The sequence below is a fragment of the Osmia lignaria genome, chromosome 3, assembly GCF_051020975.1.
Source record: "Osmia lignaria lignaria isolate PbOS001 chromosome 3, iyOsmLign1, whole genome shotgun sequence".
Classification (NCBI taxonomy): Eukaryota; Metazoa; Arthropoda; class Insecta; order Hymenoptera; family Megachilidae; genus Osmia; species Osmia lignaria.
The window spans coordinates 9648131-9672968 of record NC_135034.1 but is presented as its reverse complement, the minus strand read 5'-3'; the positions used below and the strand labels follow the sequence as shown (position 1 = coordinate 9672968).

Sequence of the window (24838 nt, the reverse complement as noted above, 5' to 3'; positions counted from 1 at the left end):
ACACGGGGTGTCATAACGGAACACCTTTATCATTGTCTGATTTGATGATATTTTGTAAGTCTGGACCAGTTGTTAGGTTCTTATTACTCCCATAGCGACTTCTTATGGCGTATTTTCTCTGTATATTGTCAATGTTTATTATTAAATATTTTTCAAATAAACCATCACCGTTTTTTCTATTCTTCTTTCCATCTTTTGTAACAAAGTAAAGGAGGATAGAAAAATTGTAGATTCCTAAAATTGAAATAGAAAAATAATACAACATTTTTTAATTGCAAATCTTGTAATACCGAAAGCAAAGATCTTAATTTAATTGTTTTTTTTTTTTTTTTTTTTTTTTTTAATTAAAGATCCTTAACGCAACGTGTCATTTATGATATAACCAATGTGTCTTCGTCACTGTTTCACCCTCGGGTTAAATTCTTCTTGGTCATAAGAAATGGAAAAAGAATCGAAGCCAAGTGCCGCTCGAAAGAATCCGCGTTTCTAGGACGTGCTTACGTTTCCGGTGAAAGAAGAGCCTGTTGCTTTGCCAGCGGCATCATGATCTTTTTCTTTTTCTTTTTTACCAATGACTCATCGGTACACATGAAATTACCATTCGCTATGTTCAACGTTCTCTGATCTGTCAGTAGTCCGCGGACCGTCAAGCGGAAAGGAGGTTTATTCCTTTCTCTGATCGAGTCAACGCGCACGTGCGTGAAGCGTCTGTTCAAAATTCCCGAAAGTGATTTACATTCAGAAGAATCTTATGCGATTTTGATGTAGTAACAAAGTAATTTATAATACGTGATTTTATTAATTTTCTTTTTAAATTAATTTAGTATTGTTCTTAAAAATTAAGTGTCATTCGTTTTGCCAGGGAATTTGGTAAACTTCAGAATTTTTATGAATGAAACAAATATTTATTTTGCGATTAAATAACATATAATACCATTTATAATATATTTTTTAATTTTAGAGGCTGAAATCTAGACTTGCAATAGTTCATGGTAGTGAAATGCTAATTGATCACTCAGAGTATTACCTTCAAAATTCCCATCGTGATCATGGTAGAAGAACAATAGGAATGATTCTTAGGATGACGTAAAGATTCGTGCAATAGAATATTGATTACATTCACCGATTACGGTGTCAAAAGATCACGAATTTATAATCGGTTTCCTATCCAGGCTGAAATTGATTCATGGATGAAAGGAAGTAATCTATTTGAAAGATTTATAGATATTGGATTTAAATGAACATTCATGAATCGCGAAAGTGATGTTACAAAAGAAAACCGAACGATGACATAACAAAGTTAACGCATAAATTATGATAACGAGTAGCGTCGAAGAATTTCGACAATGGACACGTAAGTGTTATTGCTTTGTCTTAGAACTTAGCATATCTCTGGCTCGCTTTTACGAATTTCAGTTCATTTTTTACCAATAATTGCAGCGATAATAACGTTTTCATGTTGACATAAGATTACTGTCGCTAAGCTGACGCCTCGTTAAATACATTGTTTTTCTTTTTAAAATATATTAAAGTTGCAAGGTTTCTTCTTTTCTTTCACGAAAGAGGCATATTTATTCAATGAAAACACGCTCGCATTTTTATCAAACGTATCGGAACTTATCCAAGCGTAAGAGTATTTTTAGTGAACTTGAAACACGTTGTCGAAAAACGAGAAGAGCGTTCTTCGGGATTGTGAAATATACCTATCGTGACGTCAAATAGGAAACAGCGAAAACAAACACTCTATTCCTGGTCTCCAAAACCCATCTCGCGAAGATTAAACAATTTATACTGCACGTAAGAGCTTGCCTTCGCGAATGGAAATCTTTGCAAGCGTTTTGTATTTCTATGTTTCTGTAATTCTAAAAAATAAATGAAAAATATTTTCAGTTGATTACCAAAAAGATGGAGCAAAAAATCATTGAAAATATTTTGCAATAAAATAAACGTAAAATGGAGTTGTGCAAGAGTTACAAATTTTTACACGTACTCCGAAATTCCGGAAGACGTATCACTTGGAGCTGGCGAACGGAAAACGGTACGATCTTCCGGTTCACTGAGAACGAATCCAACGAGGATTGTTTGATAGAAATCGTTAACATTTCTGTTCCTGTGATCGCTATCCTTGTTGCTGTGATCGCAACATTGAGATACAAATGCAGCAAACAGCAAAAGTAAGTTGGTAAAAGAAAATATAAAAGTTGAATGAGATTTCAGTGTCATGATACGATGTTTGATCGATCGGCGAAACTCACTTTGATCGATAACCATGATTTAGAAAAATCCATTCAAAAGCAACTTTCTATCAGATTGATTTCCATTCTCAATTTCAGAAGATATCCGTTCTGATATTCAATGTTTTAGGAAATATCATTTTTCTATGATTTTTCTAGTGAAAGAATTGTCAAAAGATCAAATTATCAAATATTTGCAGTAGATAATGATAATTGAAACTGATTTCTAGAGAATTAATTTTCAAAATGATTTGTTTAGATAATAATAATCGAAAGTATTTTTGCAAGTCAGAATCAAAACGATAAGGTTGATCGAGAGAAAGGAAAAATAGAGATTTGTTACCATTTAATTTATAATAAAAAGAAACGACCGTTGGGTGCCCCAGGCTGGTTCAATTAGGACAACGTCCAATTAAAACAGTGTTTCACATTTGGGATCCCCCATGATTCAGAGGAGGGTTACGTTCCATTCGAAACAATTTGTTTCAATTAACGTGGTAAAAAATTGATCAACGCTGTTAATTTCTTCGCCTCTGTTTAAACCTTTGTACATACAATTGTCACATGATTTATGTATATTAGTCTTTCTAATCAACCTTTGATTACTTTTGATCATTATCGGTAGGAAAATATGGAAGAACAAATATCTCTGAAGAATCCTTTCCTGAGAATTCGATTATTTATCCCTGTTAAACATTAACGCACTCTTCTTCGTAGAATGACGGAACTGTAAATGTTCCATGCTGTTTTTCAGACTTTATTATTCCATGAATTGAAACCGTAACAAACATGTCAGTCGAAATTTTTCGAATCAGGTCAAGTTCAAAATCTCAACACGTAGAATTTCAAAGGAAAACAAAATCCAAGAGTCGTGGTCCGATGTGGAAATATTAGTATTCCCATTCACCGCGAAAACTACCAAGAAACAGGGATTAACCGGGTCTCTGGAGGGCTCGGATTAATTGTCGGAATAATTCATGACACGTGCTACTCTTAGGATGCTCGTACACTTACGTGTTCTTTCTTGGTTTACGTCACGGTGTTCGAAGAATTTCAATGAACCCAAATAAACTAACTCCCACGCGATTTACTCTCGTTCGATCCCCGGAAAATTCATAGCTATTCCTTGAAAATCGATCAGATTCCTGAATTATCCAACCGGAATTCCTTGATCGAATCAGCTGAAGTTGAGTGGCATCGTTCAAGAAGAAACTCGATTAATTTCCACCTTAACTACTAATATAAAAATCAAACTGCCGTTCGATGAACGGTGTAATTAACGAGTAATCAGTTCGATAGTTGACTTGTTTATTAGCATGTTAGATATAGGAGAAATAGATTGGATCGATGATTCCTTGTTTTTAGTGGACGCTGGTTTTGAGGAGGAAAAACTTGTTTTCTGGTAATTGGAAATTTTAATCATTTTTAATATATTTAATGAAAAAGTTGTTAATCTACATAGATCATTACCAAACCAAATTTATGATTAGTACAATAACTTCTTCCTTCTTACTAGAATTAAAATCTCTTTCTGTTGGATTAGAGATGCCAGAAGACTTCTTCCATTTCATGTAACCAGAACACTCCTGTGTATGTCTTTGCTCGTGATGCTTTTCTTCGAAGTCTGCGAGTCATTTTTAACATTAATTTCCTTATCGTCGATCCTCACGATCCTGGCTATCCTCTCCTGTTGGTTCCTTCATCGAGCAACCGAAATTAGAGATGGTTTTGGAACTGTGTTCACTGCTGCAATTTTTGCCACCATCGGTTTATCAAGAGCATGGAAATTTACATATTTATCTAGGTATGTTTTATTAACAAATTATTGTAGTTGTTCCTTAAATAAAAATTATTTCTTAAATATACTTAGGTACGGTTTGTCGATCGAACACGTTCGATTCACGACAACAGCAATCACCGCCATTCTCTGCGGAACGTTCGCTATTTTGGATTCTTACACCCTTTATCTTACGGTAAGGTTTATGGAAATTTTTCCCATATAAATTGTTAATTAAACTATCGATGGTAAAGGTGACTAAAATTATCGATCCGTGAATTAGCGACAAAGTGTTACAACGTTATCGAGGAGAGCCAGATACTCCACCTAGTGCAAACATTTGTTTTACATTTACTCAGCTTGTTTGAATAATAATGTTTATTATCATAGTCCGGCAAGAGTCGAGCTTATCGAGCGTGTTGCGCCAACTTTTTCCATCGATCATGTGAACTAACGATCGCGAAAATAGGTTGTACACTCCGTTATTTAATTTCTGACTTTCTGTAACGTAAAACGGTTCACGGTGAAATGAATTGAGAAAGGAAGTTTATAATTTACTATAGAAATTTCTGTACGAGCGCACAGAGGGTTGAAGGAAAAATTCAAAGAACGCACCCCCTGTAAAGCAAGAAGACAAGTGGCTGCTCTTCGATATCCGGTAACACGAGATAGCTGCATTCGCTCGAAATATATTTCACATGCATACCACCTCCTTGACCCAGTAAAAACAACCGTACCTCCCTTGTGCATGCAAATAGATCGCCTTAGCGCGTCGCCGCAAATAAGTGAACTACGATTTTCACCTGGTTTTAGACGAGGAAGAGGAAGAGGTACTTGATCGAACGAACGGGTAACAGAAGGATCGTCTACAAACATTCCGAGGCACCTTTTCTCGGTAGAATCACCTTCCACTGGGTGATCGACCTCTTATCCAAAGGTTATAGTAGATCTTTAGATGCTCAAGATCTTGGTCAACTTCCTGAAGAGGAAACTGCTGAGAAACAATTTAACAAGTTTCGAAAGATTTACGAAGAGCAAAGGGTAACCCAAAGCTCCGTTAGGAATAAAAATAATATTTCAATATTTTAATATTTTTTTATAGGAAAGAAAAAGGAAACTGTCTCTCTGGCGATGTTTCTGGAAAAGAATATGGTACCCCTTTGCAATCGGGGGTTTCTTAAAATTATTAGGGGATGCTACAACCCTAGTTGCTCCAATGACAATTTCCAAAATTTTGGACTATGTTTCTATTTCTCAAAATGGAACAACAAATTCTGTACCTGTTATATCAAATGTTCGTGTTTCTTTATTATTCCCATCGTTCTCATCAAGAATTACTAATGATACAAATATTTTAGAGTGCCATGACGTTCTCTGAAATTATACAAAATGGTTATTTCTTGGGCCTGCTGATTTTCTTCTTTGCCCTGTTACAAAGTACTCTGAGCCAGACATCCAGTCATATCCTCTGCGTGGAAGGGATCCGCCTGAAAACTGCTCTTCAGGTACACTTGAAGCGTTAGAACGATATTCCCTGAGGATTTCTATTTCTATTCAATGTTGTAGGCGTTGCTATACGATAAGGCTTTGCGTCTATGTTCGTGGAGCATCGACGAGGAGGAGAATCCATTAGACAAGGAGAAAGAACAAGACAGGTGTCAGCAGTCTGCTGATATCGGGACTCTGACAAATCTCATATCAGAAGATGTTTATAACGTGATGAGCTTTTTTTGGATCGGTCATTACGCTTGGGCAATCCCCTTGAAGGTTCAAAAATAATAATTATTGAAACATTTTCTTCGGAGATAAAATTCCTTTACTCTATTTTTAGTTTAACTCTTTGATTTCAGATCACTGCTATCATTTTCCTTCTCTACACGAAGTTAGGAATCAGTGCAATCATCGGTGCACTATGTTGCATACTCATTGTAACACCGATGCAATTGATACTTGGCAAGAGAATGTCGGAAAATTTCAAATCAGTCGCTGTATGACTAAGAATGTTTATTTTTCTTTTTACATTACTCTATTAAGAAAATTGTGTTTTTATAATTCTAGAATTTTTTATTTAGAAAAAGAGCGACGCCAGGTTACGTTTGATGAACGAAATCTTGCAAGGGATGAAATTAATTAAACTCAGAGCCTGGGAGAAGATTTTCGAAAGAAAAATAAAAAAAGCAAGGAACGATGAATTGAGAATGTTGGACAAAGATTCTTTCTATTGGACTCTCATTAGTAAGTTCAAGTTTCGGATAAATGAAATGGTAAAATAATATTAATTATCTCTGTATTCCATTTAGATTTTCTTACTCACGCATCATCGGTACTCACGACACTCTTCACTTTCGGCATTTATTTCTGGATAGAAGAACGAAGTCTCGAAGCTGGAAATGTATTCGCAAGTTTAGCCCTATTTTCCCAGCTCACTGTACCCCTTCTAATTTTTCCCGTGATGATACCCATCATCATCAATGCAATGGTAAATAAAATCAATTTTCCAAAATCATGAATATATCTACCAAACGTTTCCTCTTTCAGATTTCTACCACCAGAATGGAGGAGTTTCTTCAGCTTCCAGAAATCGACAACGTTCTACCAGATCCTGTCGAGGAAAAATTCGAAACTCTGCATTCTCGTACAAATTCTATCGACGACACCACTGTAAGTATATTAGAAAATTAAAAAAAAAAAATTAGAAATCTTGTGAATCTGAATTATCTGAAGGTGGAAACAATGAAGCCTCATAATGCTGCAACTTTTGGATCCTTGGACGATATCGAAGAAGACGAAGAAGATGGAAATTCCTGTGGTTTAAGAAAATACAAATTAGACATCGACTCTTCTGCAGATACGGTGTTTGAGAATGATCCGGAAATTCCGGTGCTTAGGATGAAAAATTGCTCGTTTTCTTTAGGCTCGGAAGAGGGTCGGTTGTTGATAAATCACCTCAACTTTCCACGAGGTAATATTATTTAACATCAAACAATTCAGATTCTGAGAAAGATAGAAATCTTAATTTCCAGGTCAATTGACTGTAATCGTCGGAAAAACTGGCAGTGGAAAGACAACCCTGTTGCTTGGAATGTTGGGAGAAATTCAGAGAACAACAGGAACGATCGAGTGGGCCAAGTAAGTCTAATATTATCCTCCACCTAAGCACAGGTATCTATTAAAAACTACTTGTGAACAAAGGGGCTCTAAGATCGCTTACGTTGCACAAACACCATGGCTATTGAATGCGACACTGAGAGACAACATTCTCTTCGGATCAGCGTATAAATCGAGAAGATATCGAAGCGTTTTGAAAGCTTGCGCTCTACAACCGGATGTAGATATACTTCCGGGACACGATCTGACGAGGATAGGTGAAAAGGGGATTAATTTGAGCGGTGGACAGAAGCAGAGGGTGACTATAGCCAGGGCAATTTATAGCGACGCGAATGTCATAGTTATGGTGAGTTATCTTGATTAATTAATTCATCGATAAATATTATTATTAATCAATATTATTAGGATGATCCATTATCTGCGTTGGATCACCAAGTCGGCCAGCAGATCTTTGATCAAGGAATCCGGAAATTGCTCCTTCGAAGTGGACGTACAGTGATCATGGTTACCCATCGATTAGAACTATTATCTACTACCCATCAGGTACGCTGATAAATGTACACCTGAAATAGACAGGTTTATAATGAATATCATTTAGATCATCGTCATGGATGGTGGACGAATTCGAGCAGTAGGAACGAAATCATCGATAGAGGATTCTGATCCAGAATTAGCTAACGAATGGAGGAACATCACAACGAGGAAAAATGATGGACATCGTGTTTATAGAACTGCCAAAGATAGATGGTCTCTGATCAGACTGGTATCCAGGATCAGCATCAACGTGAAGAATAAGCAGAGTGGGTCTTGGATTACCGATCAAGATGCTCACGTGGTAAATCAACCTTCAATTATTCCACACTTTCAATATCGAAATGATGTTAATTTTTAATTGGAAGTGATTTTTTAATCAGGGTCCATCAGCTTTTGTTCCACTTAGAATGCGACGAGCAACCCTTTCAGGGTCCAGATACTTAGCCCACGATCTGACGGATCTTCCATTGCCCAGTGAAGAATGGAATACATCGAAGAAGCGATTCAAATCGCATAGAAACGCTGTTAGATCCACCAGTCTTCAGCCTCAAAGGCAGCCTCCTCCTGTTCTTCGACAGAGCAGCACCCCGACCATCCTTGAGGGTGCACACATAGTTCACTCCAGGTAAGTAATTTCCATTAGAAAATAAAAAAGAATAACGAAAAGTTCCTTTCAGGAAAAGAAATAATACCTTTGATAATGAACAACCTAGCAGTGTCCTAAGACAGATATTTTCTGGGAGGTAAGTCAGATCCTAAATTGTCGATGGATAAAAGTAATTAATTAAAGTAATTTTAATATCGTATAGAATCGTCAGTCCACATCCTGATGAAATACCTCTAAACAGAGATAAAAGTGCCCTCCACAGATTGATACCACCTAATTCCAATAGACACATGCAGTACAATGTCAAAAAGTATGAACACTTTCCATAAATCCTAATTAATTATAATTGTTCATTAAGTATCTTCCTTATTTAGATCGAATGGAGATCAAGAGCATGATCTACCTGTTAAACGATTAATATCAGTAGAATCGAAAGGAACCAGTGAAACCGAGGAAATTGAAGGAAGTTGGTACACGTTCTACCAAAATTGAAGTAGAACAAAGATATTGAAAAGATACTAGAATATTATTGATTACAGAAATTGATGGTACTGATGAAGAAGAGGATAGAAGCGGAGTGGTAACCTGGATGATCCTGGTGGATTATCTGAAAGCTGGAGGCTGGATATCTGGTCTGATCTACATAGGTGTAGCAATTTTTTGTCAGGTCCTTCGCGTTTACACGGATCTCTGGTTGAGTCGATGGACAGACCAGGAGAGTGATAGTTTGTCCGAGAAAAATCCGGATGTGACGGTTAGTCTTCGCAGGATAATTCGTCTAACCAAAAAAATCAAAAATCTTTTTCCAAATGCTTTCAGACATTATTCTACTTTGAAGTATACATAACTCTTTCGATAAGCTTCATATTCCTATCTTTCGTGTGCAATGCTACGGGTCAATGGACAGGTGCCAAAGCAAGAAGAAAATTACACGAAGAAGCTGTATCCAGATTACTTAGGGTACCAGTGTCTTTCTTCGACTGCAATCCTGTTGGTAAAATTCTCAACAGATTCAGTGGTGATACCGGTGTTATAGACAAGGTTGTTATTCTCTCAACAATTTATTAATATTTATCATTTATATGTAAAAATCTGAAGTTATATCTCTTTCAAGAAAATCTCCATGTCTATCCAAAGACTGACATTCTTCGTTCTACTTTGTGGATCAGCGATTATAGTGAACGTAGTAGTCTCCCCATGGTTCTTAATCGCAGCTGTACCTACTTGCGCAGCTTATTATCTTGTTCAAAGATTTTACAGACGCAGCGCCAGGCATTTGCAAAGATTAGACGGAAGGTGAGGTGATAATTTTCTAATAATATTGATTGGAAGCGAAGATTAAATGATTTTCCAGCACTCGATGGCCAATTGCCACCCATTTCTCAGAGACCCTTCGTGGTTTGGCAACCCTGAGAGCTTCGAAACAAGAGAATCGTTTCATGCAGCAAGCTCTGAAGTGTCTGGACACAAATACTAACGCTTTTCTACTTCTAAACTCGAGCAGTCGTTGGCTAGGCATCGCTTTAGTAAGATAATTCCAAGATTTCGAAAGATTCAAATCTTATTTTTCTTGCACATTTATTGGGAATGTTTCTTAGGACTATCTGGGCGCAGTGATAGTGGTCACTGCAACTTTTGCTGCTTTAATTTCCGCCGAGCTATACCCAGACCGTGTGACACCTGCTTTGGTCGGCCTGGCAATTAATTACACGCTTCTAGTGCCAATTTACTTGAATTGGGTGGTGAAATTCACAGCCGAGATTGAGATGTACCTGGGTAGCGTGGCTCGAATCTCGGTTTACAGATACGCTCCTGTTGAAGATTATCATCAAGAAGGTATATAAAACTTTAGGGAAAGAATATTGAAAAATGAACAATTTTGGACAAATTTCTAGGTCTCCGTGTATTTGAAAATTGGCCCGCTAAAGGTGAAATCATTTTCGATAATGTATCTTTGAGATACGATTCACAGATAGAATCGGTGATCTCAAATTTATCATTAATGATTCCAGCAGGTCAGAAGGTAAGAATTATAAAAAATGAAAAGACTGCTCTATGATAGAATATATAAATATGATGTGTAGATTGGTATATGTGGAAGAACCGGAAGTGGAAAGTCCTCCACAGCAATGGCACTGTTTCGATTATTAGAAATCACGCAAGGTCGTATTATGATCGATGGAATTGACACTCGTCAAGTATCATTAAGGATACTTCGTTCACGATTGTCAGTAATTCCTCAGGATGTGATTATGTTCAGTGGTACCATCAGGTAATCCTCTCAACGCTTTAAAAAATTAAAAAACAATTATATTATAAAATATTTTCAATACATTCAGGAAGAATTTGGATCCCCTATCGGAACACGAAGATGGTGAATTGTGGGAGGCTTTGGAAGTAGCCCAGATCAAGGACGTCGTAGCTTCTCATCCTGAAGGACTCGGTTGCAATACTTATTTTTATTTTATTTCTTTTTCGATTACCATTTTGTTTTTATTAAAGAAAGTTCCTACAACAATGATAATTTTCAATGCTGACAGATTTCGAGGTGCGAGAGGGTGGGGAAAACTTCTCTTCCGGTCAGCTTCAGCTACTCTGCATGGCCCGCGCTGTTCTCCGGAAGTCCTCGATCGTTGTTCTCGACGAATCAACTAGTGCACTTGACTCTACTACCGAAAAGAGCCTCTTGAAAGCAGTTTCGACCGCCTTCGAGAATAAAACAGTGATCGTTATCGCGGTAACATACCTATGATAGATACAAAACATACTTTTTATCTGTGTTAAGAAAGAAACTTGTAACAGCTGCTGTTCTACTTGACTATCATTGTGTACGTATGTTCTTCAGCATCGAGTAGCGGCGTTATTGGAATGCGATCGGGTGATCGTTTTCCACGAGGGCAAAATCGTCCAGGATGGTTCACCCATGGATCTATCTCAACAGCAAACTGGATTTTTCGCAAATATGTTGAAATTTAACGAAGAAAATGATGAGATGGCTGATTAAGAAATAATGAAGTTGTTATTGAAAGACTGAAACAATTGAATGTCTCTGAAGTGCTATATTTATTTTTTATACTGACGATAAATGTAGATTAAATAAGATGATAAATTCTTAAATTATTTTTATAAAAGGTGAAAGTAAAATAATTGTTGATAAATCGTAAGTATATCTCTTGTAACAAATCGACCAGAAATCGTCAATAACGAACGGAGGATCGAAGAAACTGTTTTGAATTTATAATTGAACATTGAATTTATAATTAGTCGTTACGATTATGAAGTCGATAGTAAAGTTACTGACACACATATGTCATAATCATCATGTTTACATTATTGATAGGAAAACACCATTCAATAGAGATAAAGTGAAATGTATGTGCGTCAACGTTTTGTATTTAGTAATATTTATTTCTGTTTAACATAAAATTTTACGAGTTGGCTTCAATAATTTTTTTACATTTCGAGGTATTCCACTTTGACCATTGGCCCAATTCGTTCGAAGAAATAATTGAAAGTTTCGAAAATGAAAATGAAAATTCAATTATCGCTATCTGGTCCATCGTTCGAGAGTTAAACACGGTTCGTATCTAAAACACGATCTTATCGAAACGATCCAATGGAAATATACTTTCCCGGGCCATTTCAGGATCGGTATCAATCGTGACCACGTCCACGTGGAGTGGAATACGTAATCGGAACGCTGACGGCCAGCTTGTATCACGTGGATAAAGTGCCAAACGATAATAATTGCCAATACCCCCACATCGTGTGCTGGAAAAACGTGTGCCAGTATTTTTCATCCAGTATTATCGAGACCGTCCTGTCGATAACACCTCGACTCCATCGAACCAGACCCATTCGTTCATCGTCTACCTTGAACATGCACATCGTACCTCACACCTATCCCTTTTTAATATTTAAAGATCGTTGATTTGAATGATACCGAAAAGGTGGTCATCTGATTTCGGTGCAAGTGAAAAATGAAAGTTATAAAATAAGATCATTGTTCATGAATCATTTCTAGAGTGATCCACTTTCTAATTGACGAGGATAATCAATTTGCGTGATATCGTGCCTGGTTACGGACAATGAATCTCGAAAGTAGACTGTGGATGATCAACAGTGTACAACGTTCTGTAATTTTGTGAATTGACGAAGAGTATCCTTTTGTGAAGCGAAAAAGAGAAACTTTGAAAAGTGAGTATGATTTGTCTGTTTTCCTAAGCTCCTTTTGGAATTTAAATCCTACCTTTAATTTTTTTTCTCCGATTCATTTATCTGTATTGAATTTGGAATGGCAGTGAATGATTTTTTGAAAGAGCGTATAATTTTCTTGCACTTTGCTCGACTCGTCACGTTTGTCTAGCATCGATACGAGGATTATACCTTTCAATCAAATCAATTTTAAAAATGTAGCATCAATGTTTTCAACATCTGTTTGTCGATGATTCATCGATTCAGAATTAATAGTAATTTTTCGTATGAAACGACGCGTATTTTTCAAAGCTTCTAATAATATAATACCACGAAACATTTTGAAAGTGAATAACTGCTCGTTCATCGTGACCAAGTAAGTAGAATAATTCTGAGGTTCATCGTGGAAAGAAAAAAGAAAAGAAAATGACAATGTTCAATTGACGTGTAACGATAAAAGCATAGATAAGAAATCATCGTTTCGTAGATAAGAAAATAGGAAATAAGAAAATGGGTGAGTGTCTTCGAACGACCCTGGAAAAATTGCATAAGAACCGATGCATTCCAATGAACCTTTCTGTCCACGATAGCAGCTCTTTCCTTAATATTTTTATTACACGTTTCTTCAACTAAAAATACTATTCTTTCAGCAGTCGTTATGATGCATTTCTTATCGATCAGTGATCGATGAACCATGTTATCTCATATGGGTTTGAATTCCTTTCTAAATCAATTGTTGATTAAACCAACAAAATTTATCAAACAATTAGATAAATAAGTTGTTAAATTCTGAGAATTTGCAATAAAATAATATTTTCTTCGTACTTGAATCAAGACATTAGCGGTCGTAGCTATCATCAATGACAAAGCTAGAATTTCCCCAGAAAAATAATTATTTATAGCACTGATACTGCACTAAAGACACGATAAAGTATTCTTATTACTTTCCATTATCATCGTACGTGTGAAGATTAATTTTCAAGTTAAAATTGAAGTTCCACTGTCAGGAAATATTTCCAGTGACGACGCACCATGTGCGTCCTACGCTATCAAGCGACGACGCACCATATGCGTCATATAAAGAAATTGTCAATTTATTAATTGAGCAAAATTAATTATGGTGTTATAATAACACCATTGATTAGAAGGGTTAGAATGCGAATTACCGAAAAATTTCGCATTGTAGCTGCGTTATTAATGAAAGGAGAATAGGATTCGTTAGATAAGACGAGCGTTCTCGTACCTGCCTGTTGACACTTTGTCTCTTTGTTATCGGCTAGATAAGATTTCTGCGTCATTGTCGAACTTGAGACATCAGTTTTATGCGTGAATTCAGCGAGTGCAGCTGATCGTTCTTACCTAAAACCGTTTCTTCTTGTCTGATACATGATCGTTAATTAAAGTAATTCCTCTTGATTACACTCGATGTTCAATCATTATTTTATTTTATTTTATTTTATTATTTTTTTTTTTTTCATCGTCGTTAATATAACCAGCCTTAAATCTGAAAGGTGAGTGTCAATACTGATAACTCGTTATCGTATGTTAAGAATTTCAAATGGCATAAACGTTTCAAGAAACTTGGATTATTTTCACTGTAACGACAAAGTTCTGTGGTTCGACCGGGTTTATCTGACGATCTGATCGATCACGACGGAAACGACATTCGACATCGGATAAAAATCACGACGATAATACTTTGCGATCCGATTGCAACTCAAAGGGGAGAAGTACCTCGACGTTGTTGATAAGATTTCCGCGATTTTGCTAGCGGCGCGCGAGCAAATATCGCGCGATTAGGTAATCCTGTTGTGCAATTCTAACACGAAACAAAGAAATGGTAAATTAACAATTGATTCCTTGTTTTGTATATCATTTGAAGAACAGTATGCTATCGGAAGCATCCCATGGAAAGGGGTGAAATTCATTTCTTAAAAATTTTACAGCTCACCGCAGTGCTTAAAATAAGATCTCCCTCGTTCGCAAACATCACAAATCCCGTCTGGGCAAATGTGGACGTAATAAAGCACTTAAAGAGAGTAATTAGAGGAAAATCAAACACGATAACACGACGGGAAATAATGATCGAGTTTAAAAATAACTTTGCAGAAAGAGAAACCGATTCGCGAGTAACGTCTAATGAAATAAGTATTCTGACCACGTGTGTCGGGCTTATGTTCAGTAATTTGTTAATTAAAAAAAATTCCTTGGCTTAGTAATACAAGGATGCGTTGTGTCTAATTTAAGACGGAGAACAGATGCGGATTATTAGATAGAGGTATTAATAACAATAATGCAAGTGGGATGATATAAGCTGCAAGTTAACGAAGATAAGATGACTAATGAAAAATGCATACAAAAAATATTGAGATGCATAGTTTACGTTCATACAAATTACTCTATTACTGTACATTAATCTTTGTTAACCATTCGTTAACTGCTATCTAGGCTACTGGTATTTCATAATTAATTATCATTTATCATCTCTTCGGTGTCAATTAGCGTTAAAAGATAAACGCTAAGATACTCAAAGCAAGGTAAATCAAGTATTTTCTTTAGTTCCACTGTGTATAAATAAAAAGAAACACGACCATCCTATAATAATCCGAGAAAATAAAAACGATTTTTTCTTGAACGAATATCTCGCGTACTTCTCGTTCCATGCGTTCAACGAGCGACATTCTTGCAACCATTGTGCAAGATAAATTGCGAAACACCTGCACGCCGATGCAAAGAATCGTCCAGGGTGTTACGTAAAACAGAAGAATCCGGAAAATATATCGGCGCGAGAAAAGAAAAAGCGGAGACTAAATACGCGACCAACACCGTCAGCGTTAATTTCCAATTATACCTCGGAGTTAATTGCTCGACCTCTAACGAGCCAGGAAACGCGTTTCGTCAGATACGATCAGGCAAGAAGGAAAAAATGAGAAAAGATTTTCCTGTTTTCCGCTGCTTCGATGCAATTTATTTCGCCTCGGTTTTGTTTAATATGCTTTAAACGTAATCTGCGGACAGAATGGATTGCTCTTACGAAATAAGAGTTGATTTGTAGCATTGAAATCACCGGAAACCGTGATCTCCTTACAATTAAATCTCGATGTACTGTGCGAGATGTATATTAAAGATTATTCATCTCATAACTATATTTACATGATTTGCAAATAAATGAAGTATCGCGGGAAGAATTTTTGGGAAACCTTGAATCTGGGACAAAACAGCTTCTAGGAATCTGCACAAGGATACTGCAATTCGTTCTGCAAACATGCTATAAATAACATGCTTTGGATTTTTCTCGGATGGCTAATCAAATATCCTTATCATTCTCTTAATAGATTGTATCCAGCGAGGTTGTTCCCTGTAACAAGGCTAACTTTGCCATTGCAATCGCGGTGATATTTAACATGGCTAATCAGAAGTATAAAGAATCAATTTTATTAATTTAAGAATTCAATTTTTCGTGGAGCTTGCAATTTTTTTCAATTCCTTTGCACGGAGATTAGCAGAGATTCGCGATAAAGTTACATTCGCGATAAGAATCGTTTCGATTCAGCGTTTATTAAATTCATACTCGATAATTCGTTCTGCCAACTCGAAAGTAATCCTGCACGATTACGTAAATGAAATTTGCTCGAGTTTCAAAAATCATTTCTACGTTGAAAACGTCGAATGTCTGTTGATTCTTCCGAAAGGTGAAACCGGCAAACAGTTGTTATGCTCAGCGAATAATAAGAGTGGAGTTGGAAAATTTTTCAGCAATAGAACGATCATGCCGCGAAATGAAAATATCCTCGTCGTGAGAACGTGCTAATGTGTTTTGACGTCAGCAGACGATATATCGTGCATCCATCATCGTTAGCATAAGCATGTGACTAGGTGAGGCGAATGTGCCACGTGCTCGGTGTCCAACATCTTAGAAATCTTTTGTCTGACGGCTGTTTGTCCACGACAGACAGCGATCTCATTAATAACACAGTATTTGACGAATAAAGAAACGGTGAGAAACTCGTGCTTCGATATCGATATCAATCGACACCATCTCTAGTAATTAATTAGATAAAGAAATCGACGATGACAATTATCGTGGCAACAAAGGGATCTCTTCTTGGTCGACGCCTGAATCAGGCCACGGATTAGATAATTCCATTTGCGAGCCAACAATTTCTTAACTTTCGACATTAATCTTGCTCAAATATAAGTAACAGTCACTGATCAAACATTTGCTCTAACTCGAAGAAACCACAATAATGGTTTCGCGGTAATAAAGGACGCAATAAAGCAGATTCGTGCTCGTACAATGCTCGCGAACCGATAAGTATCCTTATCACGCTTAACGCGACCAAGGAATTCGACGTTGAACGCGAGTCAGATAAAACAATTGGCTCGGATCGCGTGTTTATAGCCGAGTCGCACGCGAATACGATTTCTTGAAAATTCACGATATATCTGTTAACTTATTCCCACCGTGTTTCAGGAGCTAAGAGAGTGTGCTTCCGACATGCGTTGGATGAAGATGATACGATGAGGTTCTCGTGTTTTCCGCGAGCAAGTATCCTGGGACAGAGGGGTAGCATCAATCTTACCCCTCTGCCCGGCAACGACGAGGCGAATCATGTGAACACTTTTAATGTGGTAAGCGATCATCTCGGAAAAATCAATTTGTAAGAAATATTTGGTAAGGAAAATCCTTGGAAATTATTTGCAGAATGGAAGTACAACGACCCCTGTGGCGACTAGTTACAAACGATCCGGAGAATTAGACGTAACTCACGGCGTGGTAAGTGAACGAATCATTTTATAATTAATTATGATAAATCGGATAATGAATTTTCCTAGATACGACCGCTACCTGGTAGCGCTGTATCGAATGGAACCGGTCCACCCCTAAGTTCCAGTGGAAAAGGTAAAGCACCGATGCCACCCCGACAGGATCAAAACCACCTTCCGACGCATCATGAAAATGAACGAGAAGATGCTAGAAGTTCCGATGGTTCTGATCAACCCTCTAATAATCCCAGAGGGGGTATTATTGGTAGAACTCCGACACCACCCTCTGCGCCTACCCCCGTTTACGAAAAGGATTCCAAGTAATATAAAGGATACATAGAATACTTGGATGGATTCTAAATAAAAGTGTACTAATAATCTTTGTATTTTTATATAGGAGTAGACGACTAATCAAGAGAGCGATTTTGGAGAATGAGTTCCTTGGAAATCTTGAAGAGAACCTAGTAGAAGCACTGGTATCTGCTATGTACTCTAAAACGATACCACCAAATACTTTGGTTATTAAAGAAGGAGACATAGGTAAAATATATTTGTCATTTTTATTTCACACAGAATTAGTGTAATTTCTTTTCGATGGTTATTCCAGGGTCGCATCTCTATGTGTCTGCGGAGGGAGAGTTCGACATATATAAGGGTAATAAATTCCAAAGAAGTTTTGGACCAGGTATCGCATTCGGGGAAATCGCTTTGTTGTACAACTCGAAAAGGCTTCGATCAATTAATGGTAAATTTATTAATTGATACATTGATACATTGTTTAGTGTAGAAAGAGTGTCAGAGAATATGATTTTCAGTGAAGAAGGGTGGAAAAGTATGGGTACTCGATCGATCAGTGTTCCTCACAGTGATGATGAGGACAGCTCAGGAAAGATTAGAAGGGAACATCCGGTTTCTTCGACAAGTATCCGTTCTCCAAAAGTTACCAGAACCAAAGGACCACCTGCTTGCTAAAATTTCCGATCTGTTACGCGTGGTACGTTTTTATCTATGTATTATATATGGGGGTAGGTTTTTTCACGCATGCGCGAACCTCAGAGTTTCGGCAAGACTGCAAAGGGTAGTAACAAGTTCTTCACCTTTTTAGCTTATATTATAATACATTTATTATTCATAATTACATTTTAGTTAATTAACTCCAAATCTTTTAATAATTTAAAGAAGATCAAATGTGGGGCACTGTAGAACCCTCGTTTCATACGAGTAACTACTTCATTGACGCTACATTCAATGTGCATGCGCGAAAAAATCTACCCCATCTAACATCACTGAATCCATCTCTTAACCCTTTCGGTGCTACGAACGTGTATACACGTCCAAATAATTGTCATAAATATGCAGCGCCGAAAGGGTTAATTCGAGCAGCAATGAAAGAAAGACGTGTCTGTATTAGGAATTCTTCCCAGCTGGGGCTAAAATAGTGAGACAAGGAGAGAAGGGTGACAAATTTTACATAATTAGCGGTGGAAATGTTAGGATCACTAAGGACACCGAATACGGAGACGAAGAGGAGCTGGTAGTCCTCGGAAAGGGACAATATTTTGGGGAGAAGGCTCTTTATGACGACGCAGGTGAAAATCGACGACACGCTAACGTGGTCGCCCTGGCGCCTGGCGTCGAATGTTTAACCCTGGACCGACAGTAAGTCTTGGTGAATCTTCTTGTAGGAAGAAAATGATCTATTAGGAAATTTCAGGTCGTTCTTGAATGATTTGGGCGGTCTCGATGAAATACGCAACAAAGATTGGGTAGCGGAATACGAGAGACAAAAACGATCTTTGACCCCGAAGAAATGGACGAACAAGTACTCGAACGTGACCTTGGCCGATTTGGAGACCAGAGGTACTCTGGGAGTTGGCGGATTCGGACGGGTCGAATTGGTCACTTTGAAATCTGATGATCAGAAGAGTTTTGCTTTGAAGAAGCTGAAGAAGAAGGAGATGGTTGAACAGCAACAACAGGAGCATGTGTTGAATGAAAAACATATTATGCAGGCATGCGAATCACCGTTTATTTGCAAGTTAGTATCATCGTTACAGTGTGTATAATTCATTAGTAACCGAAATATTTTAATTAACGCGTCTCTTCATTTCTTGATTTAGACTCTACCAGACCTACAAGGACAGCAAATACGTCTATTTCCTGATGGAAGTCTGTCTAGGCGGTGACGTATGGACGACTCTTCAAAGGAGACGATATTTCGATGATGCGACCGCAAAATTTATGGTGGGATGCGTGGTGGAAGCACTGGATCATCTTCATTCGTTGAACATCGTCTATAGAGATTTGAAACCGGAGAATCTTATGTTCGATACTCGTGGATATTTAAAATTAGTAGGTTCAACGTACATCATTAATAATAATTCATGAAAATTGAAATGTACTCGATGAATGCTTTTTCGATTGCTTTTAGGTTGACTTCGGTTTCAGTAAAAAAATTGGTCCATCGAAAACTTGGACGTTCGCTGGTACACCTGAATACGTGGCACCGGAGATTATTTTGAACAAAGGACACGACAGGTAATTAATTCGTAGAAGATCTTGAAAATAAAATAATTTTCTTCGAGATAATATCTGAAATGATTTTAATCAAAGGGCGGTTGATTACTGGGCTCTTGGAATTTTGGCTCATGAATTACTAGTGGGTAAACCACCGTTCCGAGGTTCCGATCATATGAGTACTTATAATAAAATCTTGAAAGGAATTGAAGTAGTTGGAATACCAAGTATCGTTAGCAAAAATGCAGACAGTCTGATAAGAAAACTTCTTCGTATAAGGCCCTCGGAACGTTTAGGATATCAGAGGAACGGTATCCAGGATATTCGGGACCACAAGTGAGTTGTTTATAATTAAATTTGCAAACGAAACTTGTTAATTTAATATTATCTATGCAGATGGTTCAATGGATTCAATTGGCAATCTTTACAAAAACTCAGAATGCCAGCACCCATCGTCCCTACGGTAATTAATAATTATCCATGGAAATAGCTCGTGCTTTCCAGAAGATTTTTATTGAATATTTCGAAATATTAATTACAGGTGCGAAGTGAAATCGATACAAGGAATTTCGAAACGTATCACCCAGATCGCAATATTCCACCTGACGAATTCTCTGGATGGGACACGAACTTTTAACGCAAGACATTATGATAATGGTTTATTCATTCGGATAATAATGAAAATCTTGAATTATTCATTTTCCGACAATCCATGATATCAGTATTTCTCGAAACAATGCTTTCAGATCTTTCATTTCAGATGCTTTCACTTTCCTTACCTTTCTTGCTATTAAATCCAACATCTTCTACTTCTGTGTTAAGGTATTGTTTAAGAAATAACGTATCGTTTAAGAAATTTAATAATTTTCATTTATTTTCCTTTTCACCTAATAAAATATTTAGAACAGACGGATGAATTATAATCAAATATTATACTTAGCATCCTCAAAACGTATCGTTACCTCTTTCACCTGCACCTTGATCTTCATCGCTCGAAGATCCTTTGTGCATACTAACAATTTTTTCACCAAGTATTTCGTATGCTATTTGCTTCTGTTCCGCTGACAGCAAATGGTCTTTGTAGCGAGGGTCCAAAACCATAGTAAAAACGAATGATTACGCTGTAATTAGATAAGTCCATCCCTTGCGGATGTATAGGATGATTCATAAAGAGATACTCTGCGATCGAAAAAGTTTATTATCATGAGAACTATACGTCATTGTTACCAATTATTAATAAATTGATACATGAGTTAACGAATGATTATTAGATCATATTTTCTTTAATCCTTTTCGCACAAGAGGTAATTTTACCTTTTCAGATTTTTCATCATGACTTCAATGAAGAATTCTGTTAGTATTTCTGTTAATTCTGTTAGTATAATTTAATTACCTAGAATTTATATTAAATATGTTATCAACGCACGCGATGTCAATGATGATCCTGATAACTACGCTACGAAAAAAATGCATAAACTGATTGGATATGTGACCTTGATACCGTCATATCTATCAAGACCATCTGTCAAGTCCGTTTACTCATAGATCAGTATTGCAGTTCATTCAAGATAAGATCATTAATCTCTATCATTGCCATTAAACGTCAATCGACTGCCATTCTACCTATCAATTGTGATCTACCTCTTGTGATCTTCGACATTATCATAGAAAATACTTGGAAGAAGTATTTCTATTCATTTTCTTATAAAATATTTTGTGCTTTCATTTGTTGAACAAGTGTTATAGAACTTTTTCGCCCAGTGGCTATTAAGAAAATGCATTATTTGTGTTTGAGAAAAACGTTTCGAGCAAACGTCAAGTTTTTTCGTACGCGTCGACAGAATAGCGAAGAATGCTATGTAGAATTATCCCATCAGAGGAAAGCAGGGGTAGTCGGCGATGTGAACGTCTCGTCTGGTACCCCCATCACCGTTTACGAGAAGGATGACAAGTAAAAGGACACTTTTACCCTCTATTTTTCATTCATCTATTTTATTCTAACGATACTATCATTTTTAGGACGAAGAAGCTGATCAAAAACGCGTTGTTGAGCAACAAATTCCTCAGTGATTTCGATGAAACGCGAATCGATAATCTGGTATCGGTGATGTACCCCAAAAACGTGAAAGCAAACACACGAATCATTTACGAAGGTGAAACTGGTGAGTAAATGACTTCTTTTCGAAATCTCTTATCGCTAGTATGATTTCATTCATATATAATAGGTTCTCACTTGTACGTGACGGAGAAAGGTACATTCGAAATCTACGTGGGGAAGACGTACCATGGGAGCTTTGGCCCTGGGGTCGCCTTTGGTGAATTGGCTTTATTGTACAACACCAAGAGACTCTGTTCCATAGATGGTATTCAATTTTCATTCTTGATATTTCGGAAAGGGTATAGCCGGGTAAGGTAGGCAAAATCGAATGACGGATTCTGAATTTAAGTTGGTGCAAGGACCATTTTGCCTACCTTACCCGGCTATACCCTTTTACAAATTTGATACTGTTTGAAATTATCAGAGTTACTAATTATGACAATTTAATAAATATCTCAAGATTCATTGGATTTCCATATTTATCTCTCTGTTCAGTGACTACAAACGGAAAAGTCTGGGTTCTGGACAGACACATGTTCCAAATAATCATGATAAGGGATAACGAAGAATCTTTACAATACTGTTTCAAGCTTCTTCGTCGAATAGAGATATTTAAGGAACTGTCAGAAGAGGTCCTTTTAAAAATGTGCGACTTAGTATCTGTGGTATGTAAAGTATCCAGGACACAACGTGTATCTAATCAATTTGATTTCGAACTTTGAAATTATTCGTATGACTTCAGGAATTCTATTCAGCAAATTCGTGTATAATACAAGAAGGAGACAAAGGAAATAAATTCTACGTGATAAACGCTGGTACTGTAAAGCTCACGAAGAATAAATCGAACGGAACTGCGGAAGAATTAATGACCCTCAATAAAGGCGATTATTTTGGGGAAAAAGCTTTATTCGACGATGGCGAACCTTTTCGTAAAGCGAACGCCATTGCGATGTCTCCTGGAGTAGAATGTTACACCATAGAAAGAACGTATGTAAATCCATAGATTCCTTTTCGTTTGTAAGAATTCATTAAATTCTGTATGTGTTCAGGACATTTTTGAACTATCTTGGAGGACTTGAATCGATCAGAAACAAAAACTGGGAAGAGTGTAGGAAGAAATCGATCGAAGAAGACAACAATTGGGATAACAAATATCGACACGTATCTCTATTGGAACTAGAAGTGGAAGGGACTCTCGGTACCGGTGGTTACGGCAGAGTGGAATTAGTGACAGTGAAACACTTGTCAGACGTTAGTTTCGCCAGGAAGAAGGTGAAGAAACACATGATCACTCAGGGTAATTTTCAGAAAATGATTTACAACGAGAAGAATAATCTGAAAATATGCGATTCGCCGTTTATTTGCAAGTAAGTGTGGTGAAAATGATCTGAAGTGACTTGATCTATAAATTAATTGATTTAGAATCATTTTGTAGATTGTACAGAACCTTTAAAGACAAAAGGTATTTATATTTATTAATGGAGGTTTGCTTGGGCGGTGATCTAAGGACAATGTTGAACAGAAGTGGTAGATTCGAAAATTCTGCAGCCCGATTCGTCGTTGCTTGCATCGTAGAAGCTATCCACCATCTTCATTCTCTGGGAATTGTCTACAGGGACTTGAAACCCGAGAACGTGGTTTTCAACAACCGTGGCTACGCTAAACTTGCAAGTTCCTCTATTTTATCTAGATATAATTAACAACAATATTCTCCTTTAATCCATCAACTATTATTATTAATAATAATATTATTATTTGTAGACCGATTTTGGATCTAGTAAAAGGATTGGTCTCCACAAAACAACAACCTTCATGGGTACACCGGAGTATTTGGCTCCTGAAATTATTCAAAGCAAACTTTACAATCAGTATGTACTTCTGTTCTTAACATATTAACTACCATGTCACCTATATTTAGGTGATAATTTCCATAGGCAAACGTTACCCATATTATTAGAAATTATTTGACTTCCCTTGTCAGAAATATTCGTATTAGGCATTTGAAATGATGGCTAATTAAAATAATGAAATTATCAATAACGTTTGGCAATTAACGTGTTAATCAATTTTTTATGAAATCCCCAGTTAATAAGAGATCATTATATTTTACTAACAAAGGGCTGTCGATTATTGGGCATTGGGTATTCTCACGTATGAAATGCTTCTGAATCGAACACCTTTTCAAGATGCAACCGACCTAGACATATATGAAAACATTCTTCGTGGCATTAACGATGGTCTTTTCCCACCTGCTGTAAAGAGCTCTACGAAACATTTCATCGAATCCCTGTTGCAAGAAGATCCCGTCAAGAGACTCGGTTATCTACGAAATGGTGTCAATGATATTCGTAATCATAGGTATAATTGTGTGTTATTTAATCTTTTCTCTCAATTAGTTACAAGGAAGTGTTACAAATAGGATGTATTTTATTTCAGGTGGTTTCGTTCTTTCAATTGGCAAAACTTACAAGATCAAATAATGCCTGCTCCTGTTGTACCAACAGTAAATATATATACTCTTATGTGTTTTTATATTTAAGATAGATCATTTTATTATTTCATTGATTCCAGGTGAAAAATCATCTCGATTTAAGAAACTTTGATAGATATCCTCCTGACCGCAAAGGGGTACCGATTGATTTTTCCGATTGGGATACAAATTTCTAGCAATTGTTATTTAGTTCAATTTGTTATGGACGAAGTATAGGATAAACTTATGCAGGTTCGTGTCAGATTACATGTATCATAATGATACTTTCATAATAATAATAATGAATTTATTTAATTAAATATGTCTATCGCGTTTTCAGTGACTACAGATATAAAAAGACTGGATATGCCTTTGTTTCCGAGGGATACTGATTCTGAGGGGTCCCAGACACCCTTCAAGTGAAATGTGGTCCATGCTTCTTTACCAGCTCCTCTGATTTTGGGGTCCCAGATAACTCCAGGCAAAGTTTGAACAATATTTTTTTTTTTTTTTTTTTTTTTGTTTAATGGAA

General features: G+C 36.8%; 3 protein-coding genes across 5 annotated transcripts; all 3 read left to right on the top strand.

The window, feature by feature from the left end:
- Positions 1–125: 125 nt before the first annotated feature.
- Sur (Sulfonylurea receptor) lies at positions 126–11916 on the top strand. Its single transcript, XM_076687979.1, has 32 exons — positions 126–870; positions 962–1354; positions 1891–2174; positions 3778–4038; positions 4105–4207; positions 4825–5052; positions 5114–5305; positions 5370–5516; positions 5578–5778; positions 5862–5999; positions 6084–6246; positions 6312–6490; positions 6550–6672; positions 6736–6973; positions 7035–7140; positions 7204–7465; positions 7525–7662; positions 7718–7954; positions 8034–8278; positions 8331–8396; positions 8463–8570; positions 8635–8726; positions 8800–9014; positions 9080–9301; positions 9375–9556; positions 9615–9786; positions 9859–10096; positions 10156–10283; positions 10345–10532; positions 10600–10703; positions 10801–10997; positions 11106–11916. Exons 3-32 carry the CDS (start codon positions 1954–1956, stop codon positions 11262–11264), a joined length of 5253 nt encoding a protein of 1750 aa, XP_076544094.1. The 5' UTR covers positions 126–870; positions 962–1354; positions 1891–1953; the 3' UTR covers positions 11265–11916.
- A 167-nt stretch (positions 11917–12083) lies between these two features.
- Positions 12084–20512, top strand: LOC143308271 (cGMP-dependent protein kinase 1). 3 transcript variants are annotated; one of them, XM_076693433.1, is made up of 14 exons: positions 12084–12457; positions 16929–17086; positions 17160–17231; positions 17291–17541; positions 17619–17761; positions 17829–17966; positions 18037–18215; positions 18633–18880; positions 18936–19259; positions 19342–19573; positions 19653–19759; positions 19835–20074; positions 20135–20201; positions 20280–20512. In XM_076693433.1, the coding sequence occupies exons 2-14, from the start codon at positions 16976–16978 to the stop codon at positions 20373–20375; spliced, it is 2208 nt and encodes a 735-aa protein (XP_076549548.1). In that variant the 5' UTR covers positions 12084–12457; positions 16929–16975; the 3' UTR covers positions 20376–20512. The 3 variants fall into 3 exon arrangements, with proteins under 3 accessions (XP_076549548.1, XP_076549549.1, XP_076549550.1); XM_076693434.1 differs by lacking the exon at positions 12084–12457 and adding an exon at positions 13768–13965; XM_076693435.1 differs by lacking the exon at positions 12084–12457 and adding an exon at positions 16123–16451.
- Positions 20513–20795: 283 nt separating this feature from the next.
- On the top strand, positions 20796–24838 carry LOC117608087 (cGMP-dependent protein kinase, isozyme 1). The gene is made up of 12 exons (XM_034332660.2): positions 20796–21689; positions 21758–21900; positions 21964–22101; positions 22332–22501; positions 22579–22823; positions 22886–23203; positions 23272–23503; positions 23598–23704; positions 23955–24194; positions 24273–24339; positions 24408–24558; positions 24647–24838. Exons 1-11 carry the CDS (start codon positions 21514–21516, stop codon positions 24501–24503), a joined length of 1932 nt encoding a protein of 643 aa, XP_034188551.2. The 5' UTR covers positions 20796–21513; the 3' UTR covers positions 24504–24558; positions 24647–24838.